This window comes from Antedon mediterranea, chromosome 10 (genome assembly GCF_964355755.1).
Source record: "Antedon mediterranea chromosome 10, ecAntMedi1.1, whole genome shotgun sequence".
Lineage (NCBI taxonomy): Eukaryota > Metazoa > Echinodermata > Crinoidea > Comatulida > Antedonidae > Antedon > Antedon mediterranea.
In genome coordinates, this window is record NC_092679.1 from 8,353,695 (window position 1) to 8,379,334 (window position 25,640).

A 25,640-nucleotide genomic window follows, 5' to 3' on the forward strand; every position below is an offset into this window, starting at 1 on the left:
AACTATAATTATATATTCTACTACATAATGTCATTGGCTTGAATTTTACCGTGGTTGAAACCCTGTGTATGAATAGTTTGTAGGGCCTACAAACAAATTGTTTTGGTATCATTTTCTCCGTTCTATCAGAGTAGTTTAAGTAGGACTAGGCCTAGTACTAGCCTACTGTAGTCATAGTCGGCCAACCTAGCTAGGCCTAAAACGTGCTATTCTGTACTATGATCTCATCTATTTATTAGGCTACCCGCGGAGCTCGCGATATGTGGGCGGCAACATTTTGATTGTTGATATGAATATTCATCAATTGCGTTCCGCGAGCATTCCGAATGAATATTTTTGTATCGCACGTTCCGCGGAAACGAGGTTCAATGAACTATGAAGGTAAAATCGCGGAAAATTAGTTTTTGGACGGCCCCTTATCCGTATTTCATTTTCCCCCATTTTTTATATTGTCTAGGCCAATCAATTATCTTTCGCATGATATACCGTTTTTAAAATTGTGATGACGTCATCATGTCCAAAAGCGTCAATAACTTTGGTCACTTATTTTCACCTATTCTGCACTGTATGTAGTACGTATACAGTGTATAGTGTATACCGTATATACTTAGACGTGACGTAAAATAGAGAGCGCACTAACATTTTTTCAATGGCATAATCGTTATACTGTGCGCAATATTCTAACGTATTACGTGCACGTGGCGTTTGCGCTGCGGATAACCTAACTCGTCCGTAGTGACGAGTTCAAATCTAGTTATTATTATTATTATGTGTAGATTTTTCTCATTCTCATAGATTTTCTCATTTTTATCGTTTTAAGAATTATTTTATATACATCATGGGGATGGAGGAAAGAAAAAAAAATCAGAAAAAATAATATAAAATAACACTAATAAATTTGTGGCAATAAACTATTCCATATTAGCACCATGATATGAAAAACCTTTTTTTAATAGCCCCTTTAAGTTTACCCAATTTTAATACTGTACATCTTTATTTGTATATAGGCTAGCAGCCTAAAAACAATATTAAAATTTGCTAATGCCTTAAGGCAGTTTGCCAAAACTCAGTTTTAATATTTATTTATTCATTCTGTCTTTATACTGAATGACACTTTCAGTGCTAAAGCATGTTTGATTTCCAAAGTGGTTCAGTAGAGAACATTAACAATATAATACCGTAGTTCCTCGGGTATAATCCCACCTCGAGTATAATCCCACCCCCGACTTTACGATTACCTTCGCACGCAAGCATATCCCCGGGCAAAGTCCCAGTGTATAATTTATCATTAGGACAGAGGTAGGCCTAGCTAGCTAGGCCGACGTCGATTTTTTTAAAAGAAATTCTCACCAAAAAATAGAGTAATTTCTCTGAATTCGGCTGACTTAAAACTCATCAAACATTGGCCATCGTAAAGTTGAATACAACCTTAATCTTCGCGTTCTGCACATCATACATTCGCCGCACACTCGCTCGCCGTGTACATACTGCATGCCTTGTTTACACTACTGCATGCTTGATTACCATAAAAAACACCGCCCTCTATACCGACCGGAGCAGTACTGTAGTTCGTGTCGCATGCAACAACATGCGATTTGCACAGAGCTTGAGCGTGGGGAATCGGGAGAGACGGAGAACTCGTATGAGTTATGTCGATATTATTTAGGAAGCCAGGCCCAGATCACATTTTAGGGTATTTTTTAAGTAGAAATCTGGGAGAAAATCTATACAGTAGGCATAGACCAATTAGGCCGCCTAGGCCTAGATGACCTGGCAGTCTAATGTCTAGGCCTACATCGGAATATAGCTTTAGATAGCCTAAATCGTAGCCAGAAGAAATATTGTCATTTTCAGTTCATGCACCGGGAAATCCCCGGGTATAGTCCCACCTCCCAAATTCGAGCAAATTTCACGTACAAGGGGGGTGGGATTATACCCGGGGAACTACGGTAATAATAAAACAGTAATTGGTTATCCGCACTTGGCGGATAACCCCTTGTTATTGTCACAATCTTTTTTTTTTTTCTATGTTCTTCTTTCTTACCACAAATTTTGTTCGCAGTATATCTTAATTCTGGCCAACATAAGATTGTATAACTTTGTCATAAGATTGACCTGTAGATGTGCAGCCAAGCTTTTTGACGATGTCGCGCGCGCGATTTTATAAATTTCAATGATTGATCATAGATTAAAAACCAAAATTCCTTTTGTATTGAAACTTGGTGAAAATTTAAGTTATATCAAGGGCAACATTTCTATGGATTAAAAATTGCATGTTTCACAGAAAGTTACGTGCGCACGCTCGTTTAAAATTTCAAAATGCAAAAAATCAATTTCTAATCAACTTTCTACGCGTTTCAGGTCATTTTGAGCATTTCAACAATTTTCAAGCGTGCGCAAAATTTTACGCGTGCGTGCACACGTAGCCCTAAAAACATTTTTGTTTGCGTGATTTATGTTTTTACAGCCTTTTCTAGTAATTTTATCAACTTTTCAAACAATTTCGACCTAAAATCACGTCATACGAGCACGTCGAATTGCACAATCCGCGCGCGTTTTTGATGATGTATATAAGTTTTTGATACTGATTTACAATATCAATAGTTGATTGCAACTGTCTATATTAGGCCACAGCAAGAGACATGGATACTCCTGTATTCTCACCGCCTCAGGTCCTTTTTAATCGGTGGTGGTCTCATCAGCTGATATACATACAGCTGATCCAGCGAGTACAGAAGTAGCTGCAAAACAATTATATAATAGGCCACTCATAGAATGGTAACCATAAAGAATATTGGCACACAATTTGTCCATACATTTTATTTTAAATATATGCTGTATTTTTTTTCTTAGATTATACATTGTCTATGTTGGAGATGATGCACAAAAAGGTATGTGAACTTATTTTCATCTATATATGTGACCCGATCTCGCAAAACCCTCTCTTTGTCGGCAATTCAAAATTCACGTAATCAGTCAGAATAAGTCCAAATCGACTACCCTGGCAGATTACATGTTTTTGCATTTTCGAAATGTTTCACTATTTAAGAATACGTCTACCTGATTTAAACCCCCGAAATTTAATTAAAATTATGAAAAAAGAGAGTTTTAAAAACATGTATTTTCCTCAAGCCTAACAATTTATTCACGATCTACGCTAAAATTTAGCGTAAATTCAGTTGAAAGTTGCCGAGTTTGACGACATTTTGATCGCCAGTTCGCTACACAATGTTGAAAGGTCACACATCAAAATAAAGCTCATCCATTTGACATTCCAAATATGGAAGTTTTAGGGCGGAGTTTAAAGAAGGAACCAATGAAAACTTTGATTTACTATGACATAATTTCAGAAAATTCGGTTCTTCGAAGTTTCTGGAACAGCGAACTGCGTGTGTTGCTATGGCGCATCATCGCAATAACAAACGTTATTGGTCAACGCGCTAGATGTTATACGCTCTACGCGCGGAAATAAAAAGTTGTTTACATTTTTGTGAGGTTATTTTCATTTTACACACAGCATGTCGTAAATTGGAATAAAAACGATTTTAATATTCAAAGTAAAGTGTTCGGCGTGTTCTGCAATAGCTGTAGCCTGTATTTGTTTATACCATAGTAAAATAGACAATTCACGTCATAAATTCAATTGTATTTTCTATATTTTTTTGGGCTAGGCCTTAATTTTATTATGGTTTTGTAGGCCTACTACTACTACTGGGCCTAGCTTTATTGTCAATAAATAGTTTTCTTTATACATTTTATATATCCAATCGGCTCTTAATTATTTATTTAATTTATTGTCCAGTCCTTTCATCTTAAATGTTTTTTAAACTCATTGGATTCAAGTCCAAACATTACAGCGAATCTTCCACGTTATAAAAAAAATAAATGTATTAAATCGTCAATACAATGTTAGTAGCTAGCAAGCTGTGACTCTGCAAGGCGCCAAACTTGTCTAGGCTAGTTTACTACTAACGCCAGCCCCAATGTCGATGCACCGCTGCCATACACGGCCTGATAAACACCCATCAGTAGGTCTTAATACTATACAGTACAGGCGATGACGGCGAAAATCTGAAAAGGCCTAGCTAGGCCTAGGCTAGGCCTGCTTGGTTTTTCACTGTTGATATCGTAAACACCTCCGAAACCAGTTAAAATAAGCTTGACGTTATAATGCTGCTTTTCAATAGTGCAAAATAGTTAATTCGAGTGACTAAATAAGTTAAAACGGCGTCTGAAATCAGTCAAATTGACTATGATGTGCACGCTGCTATTATATCGCACACACTTCCTGGTATGACGTCATTGTGCCTTAGACCAAAATATCGCGTTGCTACGGAGTGAGTTTTCAGCGCGTATCAAAAAGAATTTCATTGCAAACTTCAAACGCGATTTTTTCGTAAACTAATTGAATGATTTGTAAGTTTTTAAAATGTAATAACTTTTTAAATATTTACTCAATTTTTATGAAATAAACACCACTACAAAGCTTATGATTCAAATAATCCAAATATATAAAAAATACAAAATGAATATTTCCGACAAAAGTAGGGTTTTGCCAGATCGGGTCACATATATATTTACGTAAGGGCACATTTCAAGAAATCGTGCATAACTTTTAGAACTTTAATCAATAATATAGAAAATTGGTACATACTTTATACATACATACTGATTTCTAAAAAGGAAACCAGTATACTAATTAACTTCAGTTGGATAATTAAATATTGAAAACATTTCTTTGTATTGTATGGTAATCATTAATTTGAAAAACTATTTGCATATCTACGGATGTATCACCATTTTCAAAGATCTTTTCAATGTGTTTTTTTCGTACTTCAGATTACGGACGGTACCTAAAACTTAGAAGTAGATTTATGAAAAATAACTTTTGCTCGGTGACCTATTTTTCATTGCATAAAGTAATAATAGAAAAAATGTTGATTACGTTGTCATTAACTGCATAATAAATATATTTGTTATGAATTTCGACAAAAAAAAAAAAAAATTAACATTTTCTTTGACCAAAAATTGAATTGAATATATTAAAGTTTAAAGTATATACAGTACTTTTACAGTGATTGAAAAAATGATATCTTTTAAAAAATCATTTATTGTTATTTAAATTGATGCATATAACCTATAATTCGTCATAGTGATGAATTAAATCTAGTTATTACTGATTACTGTACATGCCTGTTACAAACGAAAAGAACAATTCACAAAACAAATTCTTGTTAACTGAGAGTGACAGTTAGATACCACGATATCCTACTAGTCGCCCCCATACTACAGTAACAAGAATCCAGAGCTCCCAAGTTGAAAAAAAACACCAACATTTTGGGTAAACAATAGAGGGCATGCTATATATAATTTTAAATTACCTAGAGGATGCTATATAAGCTAATATTAAGGTATACACAAATCTTGAGCGTACATCATCTAGATATATCTAATACCTGCCTATGTTCAATATAAACAATGAGTAATGCTAGACACTTTTTTTCAAGCGTGATAGTTTAAGCCACCTACTGTAGGCCTATGATAATTCTGTTATTAAGGTAGACATTTTTTTTTCCCTAAACAAGTTTCATGTAAAAATTCATTTAAAAGCAAGTCTTTTTCACCTCGTTGGTGAACACCACCTTACTATTATTGATGCATTGTTGAAAGTGTGCTTGGCTTATGTGACCTAAGAAATGCTTTTGTTTAAATACTGGGCGTCGTTATAAACCGTGCCGGCAGTGTAAATGTTTGTTTTGGAAAAATGTTGTTTTATTTTAAAAATATACAGTGGGTTATCTTAGATTTTGAATCTCTAGGCTATGCTTAGGCCTACATTTTTCAGGCGACAATAGAGCCAATTTCAGCAATCTGCATTAAAAATCAAAGAAAATCAGAAAAAACACAATTTAATTTCATAGCACTGACTGCTTATTGAAGCTCTCTGTGTATTTCTTTTGTAGGAAATTCCGATAAAAGGTATCTACTTCTATCCATTAATGGTATTTGAAGCCAGTCAAAAGAACAATCAAGGTAAATTTCTGGTTGTTACCAGGCTATTTTATTTATTATAAATTATGTAACTTAAAGATGTATTGTCCCTTCAAACACAAAAAATGAAGGTCAAAATATTCTATATTTAAATTGGATATATTAAAGTTATTCACTTTAAGTTGAAAATTCAAGCCAAAAACAACAAGTTTACCTAATTAACAGGTAAATTAATTTGATTACATTTCTTCTGGAAAATTGCCGCAAGCGAAATTAAACAAAGATTTCAAACCATGAGTATGCATTATGCATGATGCTAATTAGGATTGTTTACGACTCGTTAACTTGGTTAAAGTTAATAACTATTCTGATACTTCAAAATGACCCACTTTTTTTCAGAATATTAAAAAAAAATTTTTTTTTTGAGAATTAATCAAAGGGACAATACATCTTTAAGCAAATTTAATTCTTGACCTCATAGTTTTAGAGGGCTTGGAAGGTATTGAAATATCTGTATATCTAAACCTATGTCTGAGAAAGTCTGATTGTCAGCTTTTCTCGACATCAGAGCATTTTTGTAGCTTACCGTTGTTGACTTTTCTTGACATCAGTATGATTACAGTTAAACAGTGTTTATGTATAGTTTTATTCAAAATATGAGGCCTGGCATCACACTTTTTAAACATTTAGCATTGAAGTTCAAAGTGTGAAAAACGGCCTAACTGATTAGTCCGGCAGCCAAGGGGTTTAAACTTGCAATGTTTTCTATAGTTTTTTTTTATGGATTTTGATTCTCGATACCATCAGAATGAAGATTTTTTTTTACTGGAGGACTGTCAGCATTGAGCAATTTGCATAATTAGCATAAACAAAATGGCCCCTATTTTTTATAAAACATGCTATATCTCTGGAAATACTGGACGTAGTGAGATAATTTTGTGTGTTTATATTAACTCCAACAGAAATTTCTTTGTAAAATTGACCGAAAACCCCATTTTTAGCAATTTTGATCTTTGATCTCTTTTACCTCTAAGTAACGACAGGCCGAAGAGAATTAAAAATAGGAGCAAATTGTTCCCAAGATATACATTTATATTCAGTTTAACAGATATTGCTTGAAAATGACCGGAAGTTTAGTTATTGACCTTTTACATATTTTAATACGTTTAATTCTATTATAATAACAATAATAAATATTTGTCGTAGGGAGCCAATTTTGGTGTTGAAATGTTCGCAATATATATGTTTATACTTGTCATAATGCTCAAAATGTCCTAAAAATTGATTAGAAATTAATTTTGCGCATTTTTGAAATTTCAACTATGCTTACCCGTGTAATTTATTAAAGTTGTATGAGTTATGCCAGCGGGCATTTGGTTGACTGTGTAGGTAAAGGGGTTGCAAGAAAGTTTCTGGGAACCAGAGACAAAGCCATCAGAGACCCGATTATTCACTTAACTTCTTGGTTGCTATGGTATGTTGCTGATACCTTTCAATAAATATCCTGAGTGAGGTTAAAGTTGCAGCGTTTTATAGTTGTCTCGGGAATCATTAGCGCAATTGTTGGTATCATGCCATATTTAAATTCGGTCATTATCTTGTTCGGGTATGGTATAATTTTGCATTGAATCGTTCGACTTGACGAAAAATGGTTTGACTTGACAATGAATGATTTCACTTGACAATGAATTGTTTGAATTGATGACGACCGATTTAACTTCACGATAAATGATTTAGTTTTTACATTGAATTTTTACATTGAATGGAATGGATTGAGGAAATTTGGTGGACTTGGCTTGTCATAATTGTGTTAAATTTAATCACTGGATATTAGTATTCAGAAAAACAGTGCAATGATTTTTGCTAGGTATTTTAAATTTGCTGAAAGCAGCAGTTCAGATGAAAGCACCTATTACAAATGACATGATAAAGATGTATATACTGCCAGCCATAGAAGGATCCACCGACGAAATCATTCAGGAGTTAAAGGTTAGAGAACGTTTTGTTTTCTCCTTGGTACTGTATAGCAATATACCATATTGTGTCTAATAAACGCCCACTCTGATATTTTTCCCATATTGCAATGAGTTCTGAATAGAGAATTGCATGTGTAACCAGTCCATAGGAGCTGGCGAACTTAAAATATTAGTAAGTGAAAATAATAATTTTACAATGATTTACCTGCCTGGTGACATTTGTTCCTTTTAAACTAGGCCAATTGTAAGCCTATCGGTTCTGCTTTGTTTACTTCCGCTCCGCCGTGTGTCGCAGGAAAGATTGCTGCATTAGCACATTATTGCGCTCAACACTATAATTGTTATTTGGCAGGGATGGACCGTACCACTGCGACACAGGCATGCAGGGTGTCCCCTTTTATTCCCTCTCTGTGTAAAAAAAGCCAAGTGCGAAATGTATGTTTGTTTTGATCAGCAATGATATGCATCCGCATGACCAAAGTTGACATGAAACATTATCTTAGTTCTTCAGACCACAATAAAATTAATATGAAAGTTTAGTAATGTTATAGCTCCTTAGAATGAAAAGTGATACTCATGATTAAAACGTTTTCTGGAAGCTGTTGAATTGTAGATACAAATTCATGTACAAATTTTGCGCATCGAATGTTGGTGTATACATTGTTGATAATGTTATTGTATTTTGCATGCGTTGTACCTTTTTGTCTATTAATTAAGTGTATTTTTTTTTGCTACAAGAGACAAATTTCATACTGTACTATTTTGGTTTGTATAACAATAAAAGATCTGTAACTATGACGTCATCATATGGCCAGTTGAATTATAAGAGTCGTATTTTCATATTTTGCGTCATAGTTCATCATATTTGAAAGAGAGCGCATCTATATTTCATGTATCCACATTTCTTCTACACGTTAAAATATGTTGTTGCTCAGAAAATTTTCAGAAATTGCTATCTTCGTCTTTCATTTTGGTGATGACGACATGTTAAAAATTAGAATTAAAGGCGGGTCCCATATTTTAACCTATGCTACACTCTATTAGTCCAGTAAAGATAAGTCAAAAATAGGGTGAACCTAGAACAAATTGCAACAGAATTTTTTTTTGTTTTGTCTGGTAAATATGGTTCAAATGAATATCATATCCAAAGTTTACCAAAATCAGACATCGGGAAGTGGGTTAATTAGCATAAATTCAAAATGGCCGCCATTTGCTATTTTGAAGCCTCATATCTCTCTAACGGTTGGATTTAGACCACCTAAGTGCATTACGAGTAGATATAAATGTGATATTAAGCATTCTAATTAGCATATTTAAATTTCCATATGACGTAATTATGACGTCATATGGTAGTTGTGACGTCATATATTATGTTATAACTGTTTAAATGACATTATACTATTCGAACAATTTAGGGACTGCAAGAAAACATGTTTCTTGACATTCTCCTTGTTAAAATGAACATTATTTCCAAAGTTTACCAAAATCGGACGTCAGGAAGTGGGTTAATTAGCATACATTCAAAATGGCCGCTATTTATCATACCATTTTGAAGCTCCATATCTCCTTAACGCTTGGTTTTAGACCACCTAAGTGCATTGAGAGTAGATATAAATGTGATATTAAACTTTATAATTAGCATATTTAAATTGCCATATAACGTACCTATGATGTCATAAGACATATGACGTCATGTATTTTGTCACAATAATGCTCAATTGGCATTATTCTAAGGGGAAAATATAGAAACCGAAAGGAAAAAATGTTTTAATCTCATGAAAATAGTAGAACATTTACCACATCCAGGTTAAGATCATGGGTATCAGAAGTTATTCGGCCACCCTTCACAACATGCAATAGAACATTCCAGTTAATTTTCTGCAACTGCAACTTTTTATAACTGCATATATATCTCATATATATTTAAAGAAATAGGATTCTTAATTAAGTAATGATTTAATAATTCGACCCCATTCTAAATATGGAGTTGGATCACAGTAAGTTTCCAATCCAAAGTACATACATAGAAAATGTAATGTTGGCGCCGTCAAAATACTTCCACCATACATGTAGGCACAGCAAGTCTACTTCATTGGCTTTTCTGATGTCTTTTTAAATTTTGGACCAAACAGTTCTTGCTTAGAATAGAATGCATCCCCCTGTTTCTTTGCAAGTGCAGAGCATTACAAAGATGTTGCAAATTTGCTCCTTAAGATGTTTTCTTTAAGTACCAATTATTCCACTATTTTTTGCTTCTTCTGTCTTAACTTAAAACGCAATCGCTTTTTTTAATTATGGCAAAGTAAGATATTTAATAGATCCCCATCTGCATTCAAAGTTTCTATTCCATTTTTCTGACATTTTTTGTCAAGGAAGTTGAATACTGTCTTGTCGAAAAATAAAATACTGTAATTAGTAGTGGCAAGTTTGAAAATTACTGTATTACCTTAACAACCCCTTTTTGGATTCCGTTGATGTGTATCTTTTAACTGATGGTTCTTCATCCTAGTTAACACTAGGATGAAGTGTCCTTGTTATATGCTCATTGAATCTTGGAAACAGGATTCAAAAGATAAACATTATATAAAACATCATAAAAAGTTGTTGTCTCATAAATGATCGACACCAAACAGATGCAATGAAATAGCAAATTTGAAAGACCAGAATGGAGATGCTGACTGTACAGAAAACTACAGTATGACATTTATCATTTTCATTTTAATTGAGATGAGTTTGTGGGAATGATGGGTTTGAATAGCCTGACCCACAATCAATCGCCTCATTACAATATTTTTTTTATTCCTTTACCAATTTAAAGAGATAAAATTCTAAAAGATGTAGTTTTAGAAAACACAAAACAAGATGTGCGCTTGAGTACAAATCAGTTTCGGAAATACAGTTGATGATCACCTTTCATACGGTTCTGTAGAATATCTATTTTCATAAGATTTTGTAAATGGAAACTTAATGATAAATTTCAATGGTTTTTACATGTATATCTACTCGTAATGCACATAGGCTGTCTAAACCCAACCGCTAAGGAGATACAGGGCTTCAAAATGGTATTTTGAATTTATGCTAATTGACCCGCTTGAAGTCTGATTTTGGTGAACTTAGGATATCATGTTCATTTCAACAGTAAATTCACGTTTGTAATCATATCTTCACAACCATGAATCACAATTAAATAAAATTTGGTACTCATAAATTTCAGTGCATAAATCATCATATGGCAATACAATTACGTGCGTAGCGCATGTAACGCATGCGTACGTGCGCTTAAAATTTTCAAAATTTATTTTCGATGAAATAAGAGTACATTTCAGGCAATTTTAAGCGTTTACAAAATTGCCATGAGTGCGCACATTTTTGCGCGCGCACTGCGCGTTAAATGTTATTGCGCACTCTTTTTGCCCGATTTCTGTTTTCTTGACTTACTTTTCAACTCGAAATTACGTTATATGAGCACGTCGAAAGTAAATAAAAAAATATAAATGTTTTTAAACATTTCAACATTTTTAAACATGTTCAGTAATTTCGGTCAGTATAGTTCACTATGTCGGTCGGTCTGTCTGTCTGTCGGTCTGTCTGTCGGTCTATCGGTCTGTCTGTCTGTCGGTCTGTCGGTCTATCGGTCTGTCTGTCGGTCCGGTATCACTATGCATTGTAGCACGCGACTTAATGGCTGTTTGGCCTTGTTTAGCATGGGATAATGCCATTTAAGCAGTTATAACATAATATATGACGTCACAACTACCTTATGACGTCATATTTACGTCATATGGTAATTTAAATGTGCTAATTGGGAAGTTTAATGTCACATTTATATCTCGCAATGCACTTTGGTGGTCTAAAACCACCATTAAGGAGATATAGGGCTTCAAAATGATATAGTAAATAGCGGCCATTTTTAATTTATGCTAATTAACACACTTCCTGACGTCCGATTTTGGTAAACTTTGGAAATTATGTTCATTTCAACAAGGAGAATGTTAGGAAACTTGTTTTTCTGCAGTTTCTAAATTGTTCGCATAGTATAATGTCATTTAAGCATTTATAACATAATTTATGACGTCACAACTACCATATGACGTCATAGGTACGTCCTATGGAAATTTAAATATGCCAGTTAGAATGTTTAATATCACATTTATATCTACTCGTAATGCATATAGGTGGTCTAAATCCAACCGTTAAGGAGATATGGGGCTTTAAAATAGCAAATGGCGGCCATTTTGAATTTATGCTAATTAACCCACTTCCCGATGTCCAATTTTGGTAAACTTTGGATATGATGTTCATGTTCACCATATCAACCAAATAAAACAAAAAAAAATTCTGTTGCAATTTGTTCTAGGTTCAACCATATTTTTACTGGACTATATGTAGTATGTACACAATATATAGTGTATACTGTAGGCTATATACTTGGACACAAAATAGAGAGCACACTGACAACATTTTGTTTTCTTTCATAATCTTTTTTCTGTGCGCAGTATTCTAACTTACGACGTGCACATGGCGTTCTAAAATGCGCTACATTTATCAGGACATTTTGAGCATTGCGAGAGACTTGTTTATCACAAATGACCTCTTGACCTATGATGTCATGCACTGCATGAGGTAACTGTGAACTGGCTTATTAAACATCACATAGGAGCATCAGTCCCTGCAGTGCAGGAATCTGGTTTAAATATGTTAATATAAAACAACATTTTTCTCACATTTTCTGAGTATTAGTAGTCAATTTCACAAATACATTTGTTGTTTGTGCTTATTTTTAGGAAATTGGTATTGACCTTGATGTTACTCTTCTTACTGCTGTGTGCAGACAAGAAGCCAGTAAAGGAAATTTGGCAAATGTTTACCAAATAGGTTTGAATATTTTTTATTCTATTTTTTATGTTTATTGAGTCAATAAAAATGCCTACAATACATATTACTTTAAAAACATTAAACCAGGCCATTCCTTGTCTTAAATGTACATTTTATGTTTAATTTTGATAAAAAGACTGAGAAAAAGCAATGCACTACCTAAGTAAGAGATAACAAGCCAAGCCAAGAAGACGCTCTTGAAAAAACGCTCTTGAAAAATCTTCTTTATAAATTAGTTTTCAACTTTCTACCAGCTAGTGACTGATAAATTGTCTAAACTGTTGTTTTCTTAACATGGAGATGTAATTTTTATTGTCAAAGTCAATATTATAAGCTGGATATTAAGTGTTTTTTCATGTTGAGGATAGGCTCAAGCAAGGACAATTGATACACCAGCTTTCTATTGTTCAAGTAAGTACACAAGCTTTTTCCGCCTAATTTCAAACAAAGCTAACAATGGAAAACCAATGGCCTAGCTATGGTCATATACAAGCTCCAAGCATCCTAGATATTACAAACTCTAGCTTTTATGGCTTTGATGAACTTAGAAGTCATTTTGATAGGCTTCCATTTGAAACATCGACTCCTGATAATATTGATCTATTCAGAAAACTAAGCTATGATTATGAAAGGAAATCTAAAGACGAGCTAAATATTGAAACAGCGCCATTAATTGAAGAAATAACACTCAACGATTACAGTCAGAATTGTGAATCCTCTGAGTTTGTGAAAGCAATTGACTGTTCAACTCAAACGCCTAAATGCTGGGACCAGACCCCATCACTAAAGCTGAAAATAAAGCAGTCTGATGAGAAAGTTTCTGAACTAAAACAACAGCTACACGAATTCAAAGAAATCCATTCAAATTTTGTACATCTTAGTACAGCTTTTAACACGTTCACTGCCACGGCGTATTTATACGTCAAAAATTGCGTGTCGCTACTTGCCAAGACGTAATACTACGTCAAATTCGTAGCACTTTTGTATTGTATGTAGAATCGCTGGCAGTGGTGATTGGAACAGGAATTATCGCATGGCAGTTTATGAATGATGTACGTAAACGATAATCTAAAAATAAATGTCATATGTTTGTTTGTGTTTATTCCCTCATGCATTGAATATGGTTGATACGATGGCGCCCTCACACTCAATATAATCATCTCAAACATGTCATAAATTGCGCTAATAGTAAATAAAAATAATAAAGGATGAAATGATTCAGTGTGGTTTACTGTTTTTATCTCTCGATGATAGGGTGGGTCAGAGGATGGGGGTCAGATATTGACCCCATCATGATAGTCTGTGACCAGATGTTACACTTTCAAACTGTAATTTAATATGTAAACGGGACTTGGCACTGGGACAGAAATTACGGAAAATGCCTTGGCAGTCAATGTGTTAAAGAAATGAGTGAAAGAAACTGGTCTCTTTGAGCAACAAATTCTTAGTTTACAGAATATTGCAAGTGAATCTGAATTCGAACTACCTAAAAAGTTTGTATCTAAATCTAATCTATGCTGTAAACAAAATGGCATTAGCACCATCTCAAGTAACACGTTTGATGTAACACGTTTGATGTGCTTGATGATACTGTACAACAACCACCATCTAACGTTGCCACACCGACTCTTGATCAAATAACATCGACACCTGAGCCATCTCTCATCAATGTAAGTGAAACAAATACCATTAAACCAACGATTACGAATGACACCATTGATGAAGAGGAAGCAAGTTCTCAGACACCAACAAAGCAAATGAGAACCGAAAGCTCAATCAAGAACTTACTTATTGGCGATTCTATGCTAAAGCATATCAAAGTTAGAGGCTTAAAAAATACCACAGTGTCCACACTACGAGGCGCTACCATCAAAGACGTACAGTAGAACAACGGGTTAAAGATACTGATCTAACAAATATCAACTACGTTATTACACATGCCGGAACCAATGATTGTGCATCCAATAACTACTCTCTTCGAAAAGTAATCTCTGATATGAATGACATTATCAAATATCTAGAACCAAGAATCTGTGGTCAAGTGTTCATTTCTGATAGCTGCCCTCGTTTCGATAGATATATCTTTGACAACAGAGTCTATGAGGTAAACAAAGTTCTGAAATCAACGTTTGAAGGAAAATATATTGACAACTCAAATGCTTTTATCATGGGAAGCAAGTATGACACAAGAAAATTTACACAACACGGTCTCCATCTAAACCAACTAGGCACTGCTGCTCTTCTAAAAAGCATCAACAAGCAAATTGAAATACTGCCAACACGTAGAGTCACTGATAGTTCTTATGTTCATCAAGAAGCAAAATCCTGACGATGCCACTTCTGTGGGGAAACTGGACACAATGGAAGAGTTTGTCGACATGGCCATTCTATTGTCTGCTGGGACTGTAACAAACCAGGACACAAAACAAAATACTGTGATATGAAATTCAACAGAAACTGAAAAGTAGGCGATGAAGAGAATGCCACAGATAATACAAACGATACGAACTCTTCTACAATCAACTCAGAAAATGAAATTGACTCTGTTAAGGATAATTTGCTTACAGATATTGGTAATGTATTTAATGGAAAAGGGCTTAATATTTTAGGTTTAAACATCGTTACCCTCCCTGGAAAATTTGATGAAATCAAATACTTAATGGAAAATAACAATATTGACATTGTAGCTTTAAATGAAACACGTCTTGATAATATTATAAGCGACAATGAAATTGAGATTAATGGTTTTAATGTTGTTAGAAAGGATAGAAACTGAAAAGGAGGGGGTGTAGCAGTATATATAAGTCAAAACTGTTCTTTCAATTATGAAATTTTAGAAAATTTAATGAGTCCTAATCTTGAAGCAATTGTTATCAAATTATTGCATGGTATCGCCCACCTAATTCATGTACTGATACATTTGATGAATTTGAAAAAATTCTTAAACAAATTGAAAGAGATAATACTGATAACGAAATTATTTTAATTGGGGACATAAACTGTGACCTTCTATCATCAACTCCATCTTACTATACTTTAAAATTAAAAGAATTAACAAATAACTATCACTTAACACAATTAATTTCTGAAGCTACGCGAATTACAGATCACTCTAGTACTTTAATTGATCATATTTATGTTTCATCGCCAGAAAAAATAGCTAACAGTGGTGTACTCCATACTGGTCTTAGTGACCACTCCGCTATCTAAATCAAATTTGGAAAAGCATACAAAGAGAAAAGTAACCATAGATTTAAAACAAATAGGAACTATAAACATTTTGATGAAAATAAATTTAAAACTGACTTACTTAATACAAATTGGGCTGAAATTAAGAATTATACTGATGTTGATGATGCTGTTGATTTCATTCAAAAAACCTTTCTTAATATTGCAAATAAAAATGCACCCATTAAATGTAAAAGAGTTCTCCAAAAAAACAGTCCATGGCTAACTAAAAATGTAATACTTCTCATCAGAAAAAGAGATGCATTAAAAAGACGAATAAATAAGAAAAATAGGCCTCAGCTTTGGCCTGAATATAGAAAATTAAGAAATCAAGTAAATTATGAACTTCGAAAAAGTAAGAACTATTTTTCTGAACAACTCAATACTAACGATCAGAAAAAGATATGGGAAAATATTAAATTAATTATTCCTGGCAAAACTAAAAGCATGAATATAACAAGTATTAAAACCACAAATGATGAAGAAAATGATGAAGTAACTAATTCTAAAGATATTGCAAATGTATTAAATAAATATTTTGCCAATGTGGGTCCAACATTAGCTCAAAGTATTCAATCTACTAATCAACTCTCTAACTTTACTAATGATGTAAATAATAACGACAAATTAACTTTTAAATATGTTAATAAACAAGACATACATAAACTTCTTAACTCACTTTCATCAAAAAAAGCAACTGGAACTGATGACATACCAGCTAATCTTCTAAAAATCGCTATCGATGAAATTGTTTACCCAATAACATATATAATTAATTTATCTTTAAAAAATCTAACTTTTCCAAAACAATGGAAAAGGGCCAAGATCTGCCCTCTTCATAAAGGTGGAAATAAAAATGAATGTAATAACTATAGGCCAATTTCAATTCTCCCAATATTATCTAAAGTTCTTGAAAAAGTTGTATTTGAACAAGTTTATGATTTCCTAAATCTAAACAAAATGCTATATGAAAATCAGTGGGGTTTTAGACCAGGCTACTCAACTACGACTGCATTGCTTAATATCACAGAGACCTGGCTAGAAGCCATTGACACTGGAAATTATATTGGGTTAGTAATGATAGATTTGAAAAAGGCTTTTGATACAGTAAATCACAGTATTCTTATCAATAAGCTAAGATCTTTCAATTTTCATTCAAATGTTATTCAGTGGTTTGAAAACTACCTGCATAATCGTGTACATATAACCAATGTAAATGGTGATTCTTCTGATGAAAGTCACAGTATATGTGGAATTCCTCAAGGGTCCATCCTAGGACCATTAATGTTTCTCCTTTATGTTAATGACTTGCCTAATGCTGTAAATAAATGCTCGGTTTCTATGTATGCTGATGACACTGCCATATACTACACTTCCAATAATATTAATAACCTTACTGAAACAATAAATTCTGACTTATTGTGTCTTAAAAGATGCCTCCTATGCAACAAACTTAGCCTAAATGTTTAAAAAACTGAATTTATGTTAATTGGAACGAGACAGAGGTTAAGTAAACTATCTGACTTAAAAGTCAACATTAACATAGATGGAGAACCAATCTCTCGTGTAAATAAATGTGAACACCTTGGTGTGATATTAGATAATAATCTTTCTTGGTGCTCACAAATCGATAATGTAAAATCTAAGGCTTTGCAGAGCTTGTACTACTTAAAAAAGACTAATAATATATTTCCAAAAGAAATTCAATGCAAACTATACAAATCACTTATGGCTCCTCATCTTGAGTATTGCCATGTTGTTTGGGGACGTTCAAATATAACTCAAAGTAAAACACTACAAGTTCAGATCAGTTCAAAATCGCACAGCAAAAGTTATTACAGTACAAACAAATCTCAAACCGACTCTAGTACTCAAGCTCTACAAAGTCTAAATTGGATGAACTTAGATGAAAGCTATTGTTATGTTTAAGATTATGAACAACCTTGCACCTCCATATTTATTAAATAAGTTCAATATCAAAAACAATTACTATAATATTAGAACTAAGCCAAATTTAATAGTACCAAAACCAAAAACAAACTACAAAAAACGTAGCTTATCATATAGAGGTGCCAAGGTTTGGAATGAGCTACATGAAGATATTAAAAATGTGAACTCTGTCTCTCTTTTTAAGAAACTGTTAACTGCTAATTTCATGTAGCTTTATTTAAATGTAGTGTATTATTTAATTTTATAGTTAGTATTAAGTGTATCCTTGTTTCATTTTATTTCATTGTAATTGTTTTATTATCTGCTTTTGTTTTTTGCTTCTGTAATTGTTTTATTATTTGATTTGATATCTGCTTTTTACATTTATTATTGTTGGTGTTTTCCTTTGAGCACGGTCTTACTGAAAAACAACTTTTAGTTGAGTTAAGTATCCGTGATTAAATAAAGCTTATTATTATTATTATTATAAGTAGGTCGCATCAAATATACTCTTGTGGACGGTCTTAGACCTAGCTGGTAAACATAGATTACATAGGAACATCATACGCTAGGTCTAGCCTGCCGTTGTCTAGTTGATGCATTAATTGGATTCACGATGAGTTCACAGGTTCACCTTGCAACAACTACCTTTTTTTCGTGAAGACCCAGTTATTAGATTTAAATTTTTTCAAATTTACCGTTTAAAGATTAAAACAATTATCGCAATAGGCCCATATAGTTTTTAGTCGCGTGCAACTCGACTCTACAGCTCACTATGTCGGTCGGTCGGTAAACACTTAACTTGAGCATGCGCCTGCAGCCATGTATATGGCCTTGTTGTTATAAACATAAAATGCAGTTAGATTTTTAAAAACTTAGCACATTTTATACGATCTTAAAAAGATCACCTATTGTACACAATATTATTTGTCATTTTCATTGTTGGTCAATAACCTATGTATTAAATATTGTACTTTTTTCTGCATACTTCTTTTTAGTTATTTGCACTTGACAGGTATTGTCTTATCAGGAAAAAGCCTACTGCGGGCGCAGTACTCGGACGTTAATACTATAAATGTTATATTGTTATATATATAGGTATATTACGTAGCCTATGTAAATATGTGAATGTGATTGGTTGAAACTGCATCACATGACTACTGCTGCGAGGATTGTAAATTGTATATTTCCTCAAGTACAATGATATTGACTGAGTATTTTTCGCGTGATTATTGTGTCCCTGTCATTAAACATTGAAATCCAGTAAATTCTCGAGGAGTTTGATATTGACTGTGTCACTCGCGTTTGGTGATAAATGAACAAAAGTCAGCTGGCCTAGAACGCGAAGATTCGTTCACATCATCACGAGACAACATTTTACACGCCACGCAACGTACCTTGCTTCAAGAAATAAATCTACTAAACTATTTAAACTATGCATACATAGCACCCTCATTTGTTATTCGCCCTCTATAGACGCGACGAAATTCTGACTACAAAATAATGGCCCATGCCCTGTCAGCGATTTTTTTTTCCGTACGAGAGTTCCTCCATCGGTTCGTTTCGGACTCAATCGACTCTTCGGTAAGCCACCGATGCTCACTGATGCGCGACAGCAACCACAAGACAAAACGTGAGCAGCTTTTTTGCACGAGTGACAGATTTATACTAGGCCTATTATACTATACTCACTGTAAATATAATAATAAATATTAATAGTAGTACTGAACCTCATTGTAATAATAATAATTTTAATTTTATAATACTGTATAGGCAGCCACAAACCAATGTATGTACCATCAGATTCACAAACAGTAACACACACACAGCAGCAGCACTTATTTTGTTGGTCGTCACAAGCAAGGCCTAGCTAGGCCTAGCCTAGTCTGGGCTCCAGACGGAGTTTTGTCTTAATATTAGTAAAAATATAAATATTTTTGCACATATGGCGTTTCATACGTGTATTACTTGAGTTTGGATACTCCGTCTGGGGAAACACGCACAAGTCACGTGGTTTGACACCAAGAATTCTTGGTGCATACGATTATCCGGTTGACTAGTTTCAGCTGCATGCGATTGGCTACTCACTCGTACACTGTTTTAATATTCATATTTCAGAATTTCAAAGACTCAACATCTAAGACGAGACGATGCACATGCGCTATATTACGTTTAGACAATGTGTACTTGGGTACATTGATGAAAGTTTCTGAAAGCTAGAAATGATTTTATATGCCTAGTAGTCTGGTAAACATTTGATGGGATTTTTCCCAAGAACATGAAAACTTGTCTTGATATGATAGGCTATCTTCTCCGCAAATCAAACATTGAATGGATCATTTATTATGCGGAGATAATTTAATTTATTTCCCACCCATCCATACCCTGTCCTGTTCTTTGTGGTGGTGTAGCCCTGCTGTGTGCCGGTGTAGCCCTGTTGTGTGCCGGTCGGTGGTGGTATGTACCTTATTGGCGTTCTATTTGGCAGGTCATACGTACGAGTTGAGTATCCCTACGAAGGAGGCCTAGGCCAGGACTAAACAATTAATAAACAAAACAACTTGGCAACACGATTTTATATTTCAACAGTTGTTCAGTCTCGATCGTACATTCAGCACTGTACGTACTCTATCTTTTTCATTTTGAAACAAAATGATCATTGGTTGATTCGAAATCCATATTTACATACCGCCCGCCCCATATAGCCAAATACGGTATGATAACCTACGTCATTCTTATCGGATGTTTGCGGTCTGCAAATCGATTTCTATACGTGTTTCACAAGTCTGTATTTTCAGAGAAAAATCGCGGTCGAAATAAAAACAAATAAATATAAAAAAAGACAATAAATACAGACTTGGGGCAAGTCTAGGCCTAGCCCTACGTGTGCTTCAATGTAGTACATTTCCATCTACAGTACTATTTTTTATTTTAATAAAATGAAGTAGTAGGTTAGAAATTATATGTACAGTAACACTAACAGAGGTTTTTAAGTGTAAACATTTGAAAAAATTGTACATTTACAGGTCTAGTAACATGTATTCTTGTAAGTTGTAATGTAAACCATGGAGTACTTCATGATAGAACACATGCTTGCTTATAAAGCGTTTATATTGTGTTAATTTAATAATTATTGATATCTTGGCCGGTGGACATTTTGAATTAAAATGAACATTTTTTTTTGAATAAAAAAAATAAAATCAAGAATATGGAATACAGAAAACCGATCTTCATGATAAGATGATAGTATCACAACCTTCCTTGAAAATGTGTTATTATTAAATGTATTTGTAGTCGTGTCAGTACCGTAATTGAATGTTTTTTTACTTTGCATGTATTTTTTATTATTTTCCAAATTACATATACACATAATAAACAATAATAGTTATATAAGGCCAATAACTTAATTAAAACTCCAAAATGGCCTATTATTAAAAGTCTGAAATCTTTATTTTCCATGATTGGGGATAATACGTACATCTTTAACGTAAAATTTCCATCAGCTTACAATATAAATATTAATTTAATAATATTATTTTAAAAGGTATAAAAAACATACACTGTGCATAGGAATTCTTACTGTACATAATCATTTTAAATTCAAAAGTAATACATTGCCTAGGCCTACACAAGCTTGGCTATGGCTAGCTATGGGCTAGCTACATAGCAATACCATAAGAAAAGAGCCTCTCGTTTGTGACAAAAGGTCGTTCAACTTCAAAAAAATAATATCTGATACGACCTACTACTATTGGGTCGTAGACCTAAATATCTTTAATATGCTATTGGGTTCTTAATGTAATTACTAAGTAGGCCTAGTTATTAATTAATGTCAATCAAAACTCGTATTAGTGTAGATTTATTTTACTATTGTGAGAGCCTGTTTGAAAGTAAGCTCGCGGTTTGTAAATGTAAATTGTATTATGTTGTCACGCATCAGTGAGCTGACTTTACCGAATACCGAAGAGAGTCGATTGAGTCTCCGAAACAAACCGATGGAGGAACTCTCGTACGGAAAAAAAAATCGCGCCCTGTCAAGTAGAATACAAAAAGTAATAATCACTGATTCCGACCAAAAAAAAAAGCTGGAGCAATAGTTCTTAGATTTTGTAAAAGTGTTCAACTCTTTAGATAGATGTTAAAAAGTTTGGATTTGGTAGGCCTATCTTGTTCACCAAATGATAGGGCTCCAGCCGGTTAAAATCGGAACACTTACATTTTATCATGTGACCGACAATCGTCCAATCAAATGACAGGAATCTATTTAGGTGATATATAAAGTGTTATATATTTGTAGTATGTAAAGGTATACAATGTTTTTTTTTCTCAAATCAATCTCTTTATTCATTAATACAATACAAATAACAAACGAAAGAGTACATTTAATGACGATAAAAGGAACCTCCAAGAAACCCCAAGGGGCTTGTGATAGGAGGCCCACTATAGTTACATTAAGTTAAATAATAAATAAATATATATATAAATATAAAAGCCCATGTATATTTCAGTTAAAATTATTATTTTTTTCTAGTTGAAGATTATCCTAATATACAGGTTGGACTATTTAGAACAAACATCTGTGAAGGATTTGTCAAGTAAGTACCAATAACTAATATAATTTCTTTTCATCCTTTAAAAAAAAAAAATGTATTAGACCACTCATAAAACGAGTGGTCTTATGCAAGCAAACCTTAAATGTTATCAGGGCCTTCATTACCAACGCCAAGGAGGTTATGTTTTCACCCCTATTTGCTTGTGTGTAAACAGCTTAGTGGCCACAGTTTGTATCCAAATCACACCAAACTTGGACATGATCATCTATGACCCAAATTTTCACCAGAGTTCGATATTTGATTATAAATGTTACCATATAACTAAAAAATTAAACCTCCCCCCTCGAATAAGCACCTCCCTCCGCCTAAAACCCTAACTAACAATAAACATGGTGCATTACAGAGTGGGTTTATTTTTACAAATAGCAAGCATTTCAATAATGGTAAAAGGCCAACAAGAATTAAACTAGACATCATGACATCCGATAGAAAAAAGTTTTACATGAATTCATATCTACAACAGCTTCTATAACAATTTCATTTTGAAGCGCTGTAATAGATTAAAATATATTGTATAGTTAAAATTTGGTCATCCACGTTATTCAAATTTGTAACCATGGTGACCATGATGGCTACAGTGTAGCATAGAAGAAATTACAAGACATGACCCATCTTTTATTCCAATTTTAACATGATGACGTCATCAAAATGCAAAAGAGAAAAAAATTCATATTTAAAAAACGTGTGTGTGCGTAATTTCTTGTGTAACACGCCATTTTTACATTGACTCCTTATAAAAAATACAATTGTTATTAAACTTTAATACAAGTTTTAGAGATATCCTGTCAAATAAAAATTGTGGAAAGAAAAAAGAATAACAGAAGGTGAAAAAAAAAATCCATACAATCACAAGGTGATCGATCATTTTATTCTAAATGATCACCTAATATAAATAAAATGAATGAATAAAATTCTCATATGACAGGAATTATGATTTTGTATCGCGTCATGCCTTTAGAACGGAAGCATAGGTAACTGTATCACGCGGATGCTTATAGTTTAATCATAGAGATATTATCTCTATGGTTTAATAAGACTGAAAAAATGAGAATTTGGAAACTCTGACTAGACATGCACAAACCGCAAAGCACGTCTTACACAAGAGAATGCTTTGTATTGAATAGTAGATTTTTTTTTGTGTATCGTTTTATCGTGTATCTCCCCCAACTCCCAAAATTAAAAAAAAAAAAAAAAAGATTTAAAAGTGTTTTTGTTTTCAGAAATCCTGATGTTCATTCTTTGATGAAGTTGTGGAAATATAGCTTGTTTCATTTTGAGGAAAGTGAATCGATGAGTAAACCAGGTATTATCCCATTTTGTTCACATACGATTTGTAGCTTTATGCAGGGTTCGTACGCGTCCTTCAATTTCTTGAAAGTCATGGAAAAATAAATTACTTTTCTCAAGTTCTGGAAAGTCCTTGAAAATTGACATTTGTCCTTGAATGTCCTAAAAAAAGTTATAATATAGAAACGTAATATGAATTCTTTGTTTTAATGATTTTAAAACACAGAACACTAATAATTATTTATTTTTGTTAAATGACACCCCTAGATGGCCGGAAATGGTACTCGCACATGTAAAATTCGCCGGAAATTGATACTTCATAGTGAGATTGGTTTCATTTAATCATTTATTTTGTCATTTTTTTTGTGTGGAAGTGATTGACTTTGTTAAAACTACAAAATTGATGATTTTATTAATCTTCATTTTTTATCTTTAATCATTAAGTTAAGCTACTGTACCTTTTTTACTTTTATACTGTTTTAACATTGTAATAATTTTAGGTCATCAACCACATTTAAGCTGTAGTTTCTTGTTGATTTGTCATTTTATCTTTTAATGTATTTTAATCTGTATTTCCTCAATTTTCTTTGGATGAATAAATGAAATTACAAAACTAGATTTAATTCGTCACTATGACGAATTACAGGTTATATGCATTGATTATAATATAGATAATTGATTTTTAAAAGATATATTGATTGATTGATTTTCTCAGGATCTTTATAATATAGGATAGGATCGTGCTAACGCATTTACAATAGCAAGTATCACAATCCAATCAAAGATCCCTCTGCGTATAATGTCATAAACTACATTTTTTACATAATAATAATAGTTACTTTTTATCTAGATTTCATTATAAATCATGTGCATAATCTATACACTAAGAAATAAAATTGAACAAACAATACGGATAATAAAAAATTTTTTATTTCGTCTCGTTTCCCAAGGTGAGACTAAATAGTAGTTTTTCCCTGCCCTGTCTGTGACAAAAAATGTTCTCACCACTCAACTCATAAGAAGCCTAGAAACCATCAAATCTGTGAGGAATGATCACCCAATATATTTTTATGTTACTATATTATTGTATATTATTGTTTTTCCACAGAATATGTTGGCTTAATTTTAATGAATTTAATTGATGCCATAACTGAGGAAGATGGTCTTCGTTTGCGACCTCATTTGGAGTTACTCTTCAACAGTTTTGTTGATGATGTGAGTTGAATCATTTCAATTGTAACATGTTCAGGTGTAGTTAATGTGGAATTAATTTTCTAAACTAGAGGATACACTTGTTATCCTCTAGTAAGTGCCCACAGATGGTTCTAAAAAATTAGCCATGTGTCTCTTGACCAGATTAACATCATTTTAGAGTGGTCACTTGGGACTACTAAATACTGTCTCGGGTAACTTAGTGTACGTTCACACGTACGGTGTAAGAATGGCATGGCTTACACAAGCGGTAATGTAATCCACGGATTAAAATGATAATGTGTTCACACGTACGGCGTTTGTTATATTAATGATTGCCGTTAAACAAAGAAGTACCAAATTTACGTTTTAAAAGTTAAACTCTTGGTTCTTTTTTAGATGTTACACTGTCTTGATGACAATCTTTTGCTTTCTTTTAACCATTTCTTGAAATATAGTCAGCACTTGATTTCTAAATCAATTCTTTCCCGAAAAACATGCTGCTTTTGGTCATTTTTACTTTTATTTCACCCTAAACAATTAGACCAGT

The 25,640-nt window shown here is 33.2% G+C and overlaps 1 protein-coding gene across 1 annotated transcript in view; it reads left to right on the forward strand.

The window, feature by feature from the left end:
• LOC140060031 (leucine-rich PPR motif-containing protein, mitochondrial-like) overlaps positions 1-25,640 on the forward strand; it is a 138,533-nt gene that overhangs the window by 39,592 nt on the left and 73,301 nt on the right. Inside the window, exons 12-18 of the mRNA XM_072106066.1 lie at positions 2,854-2,891; positions 5,964-6,033; positions 7,859-7,980; positions 12,752-12,842; positions 22,531-22,594; positions 23,833-23,915; positions 25,008-25,114. Of these exons, the coding sequence (XP_071962167.1) occupies positions 2,854-2,891; positions 5,964-6,033; positions 7,859-7,980; positions 12,752-12,842; positions 22,531-22,594; positions 23,833-23,915; positions 25,008-25,114 (575 nt within the window). The remainder of the gene's footprint in view (positions 1-2,853; positions 2,892-5,963; positions 6,034-7,858; positions 7,981-12,751; positions 12,843-22,530; positions 22,595-23,832; positions 23,916-25,007; positions 25,115-25,640) is intronic.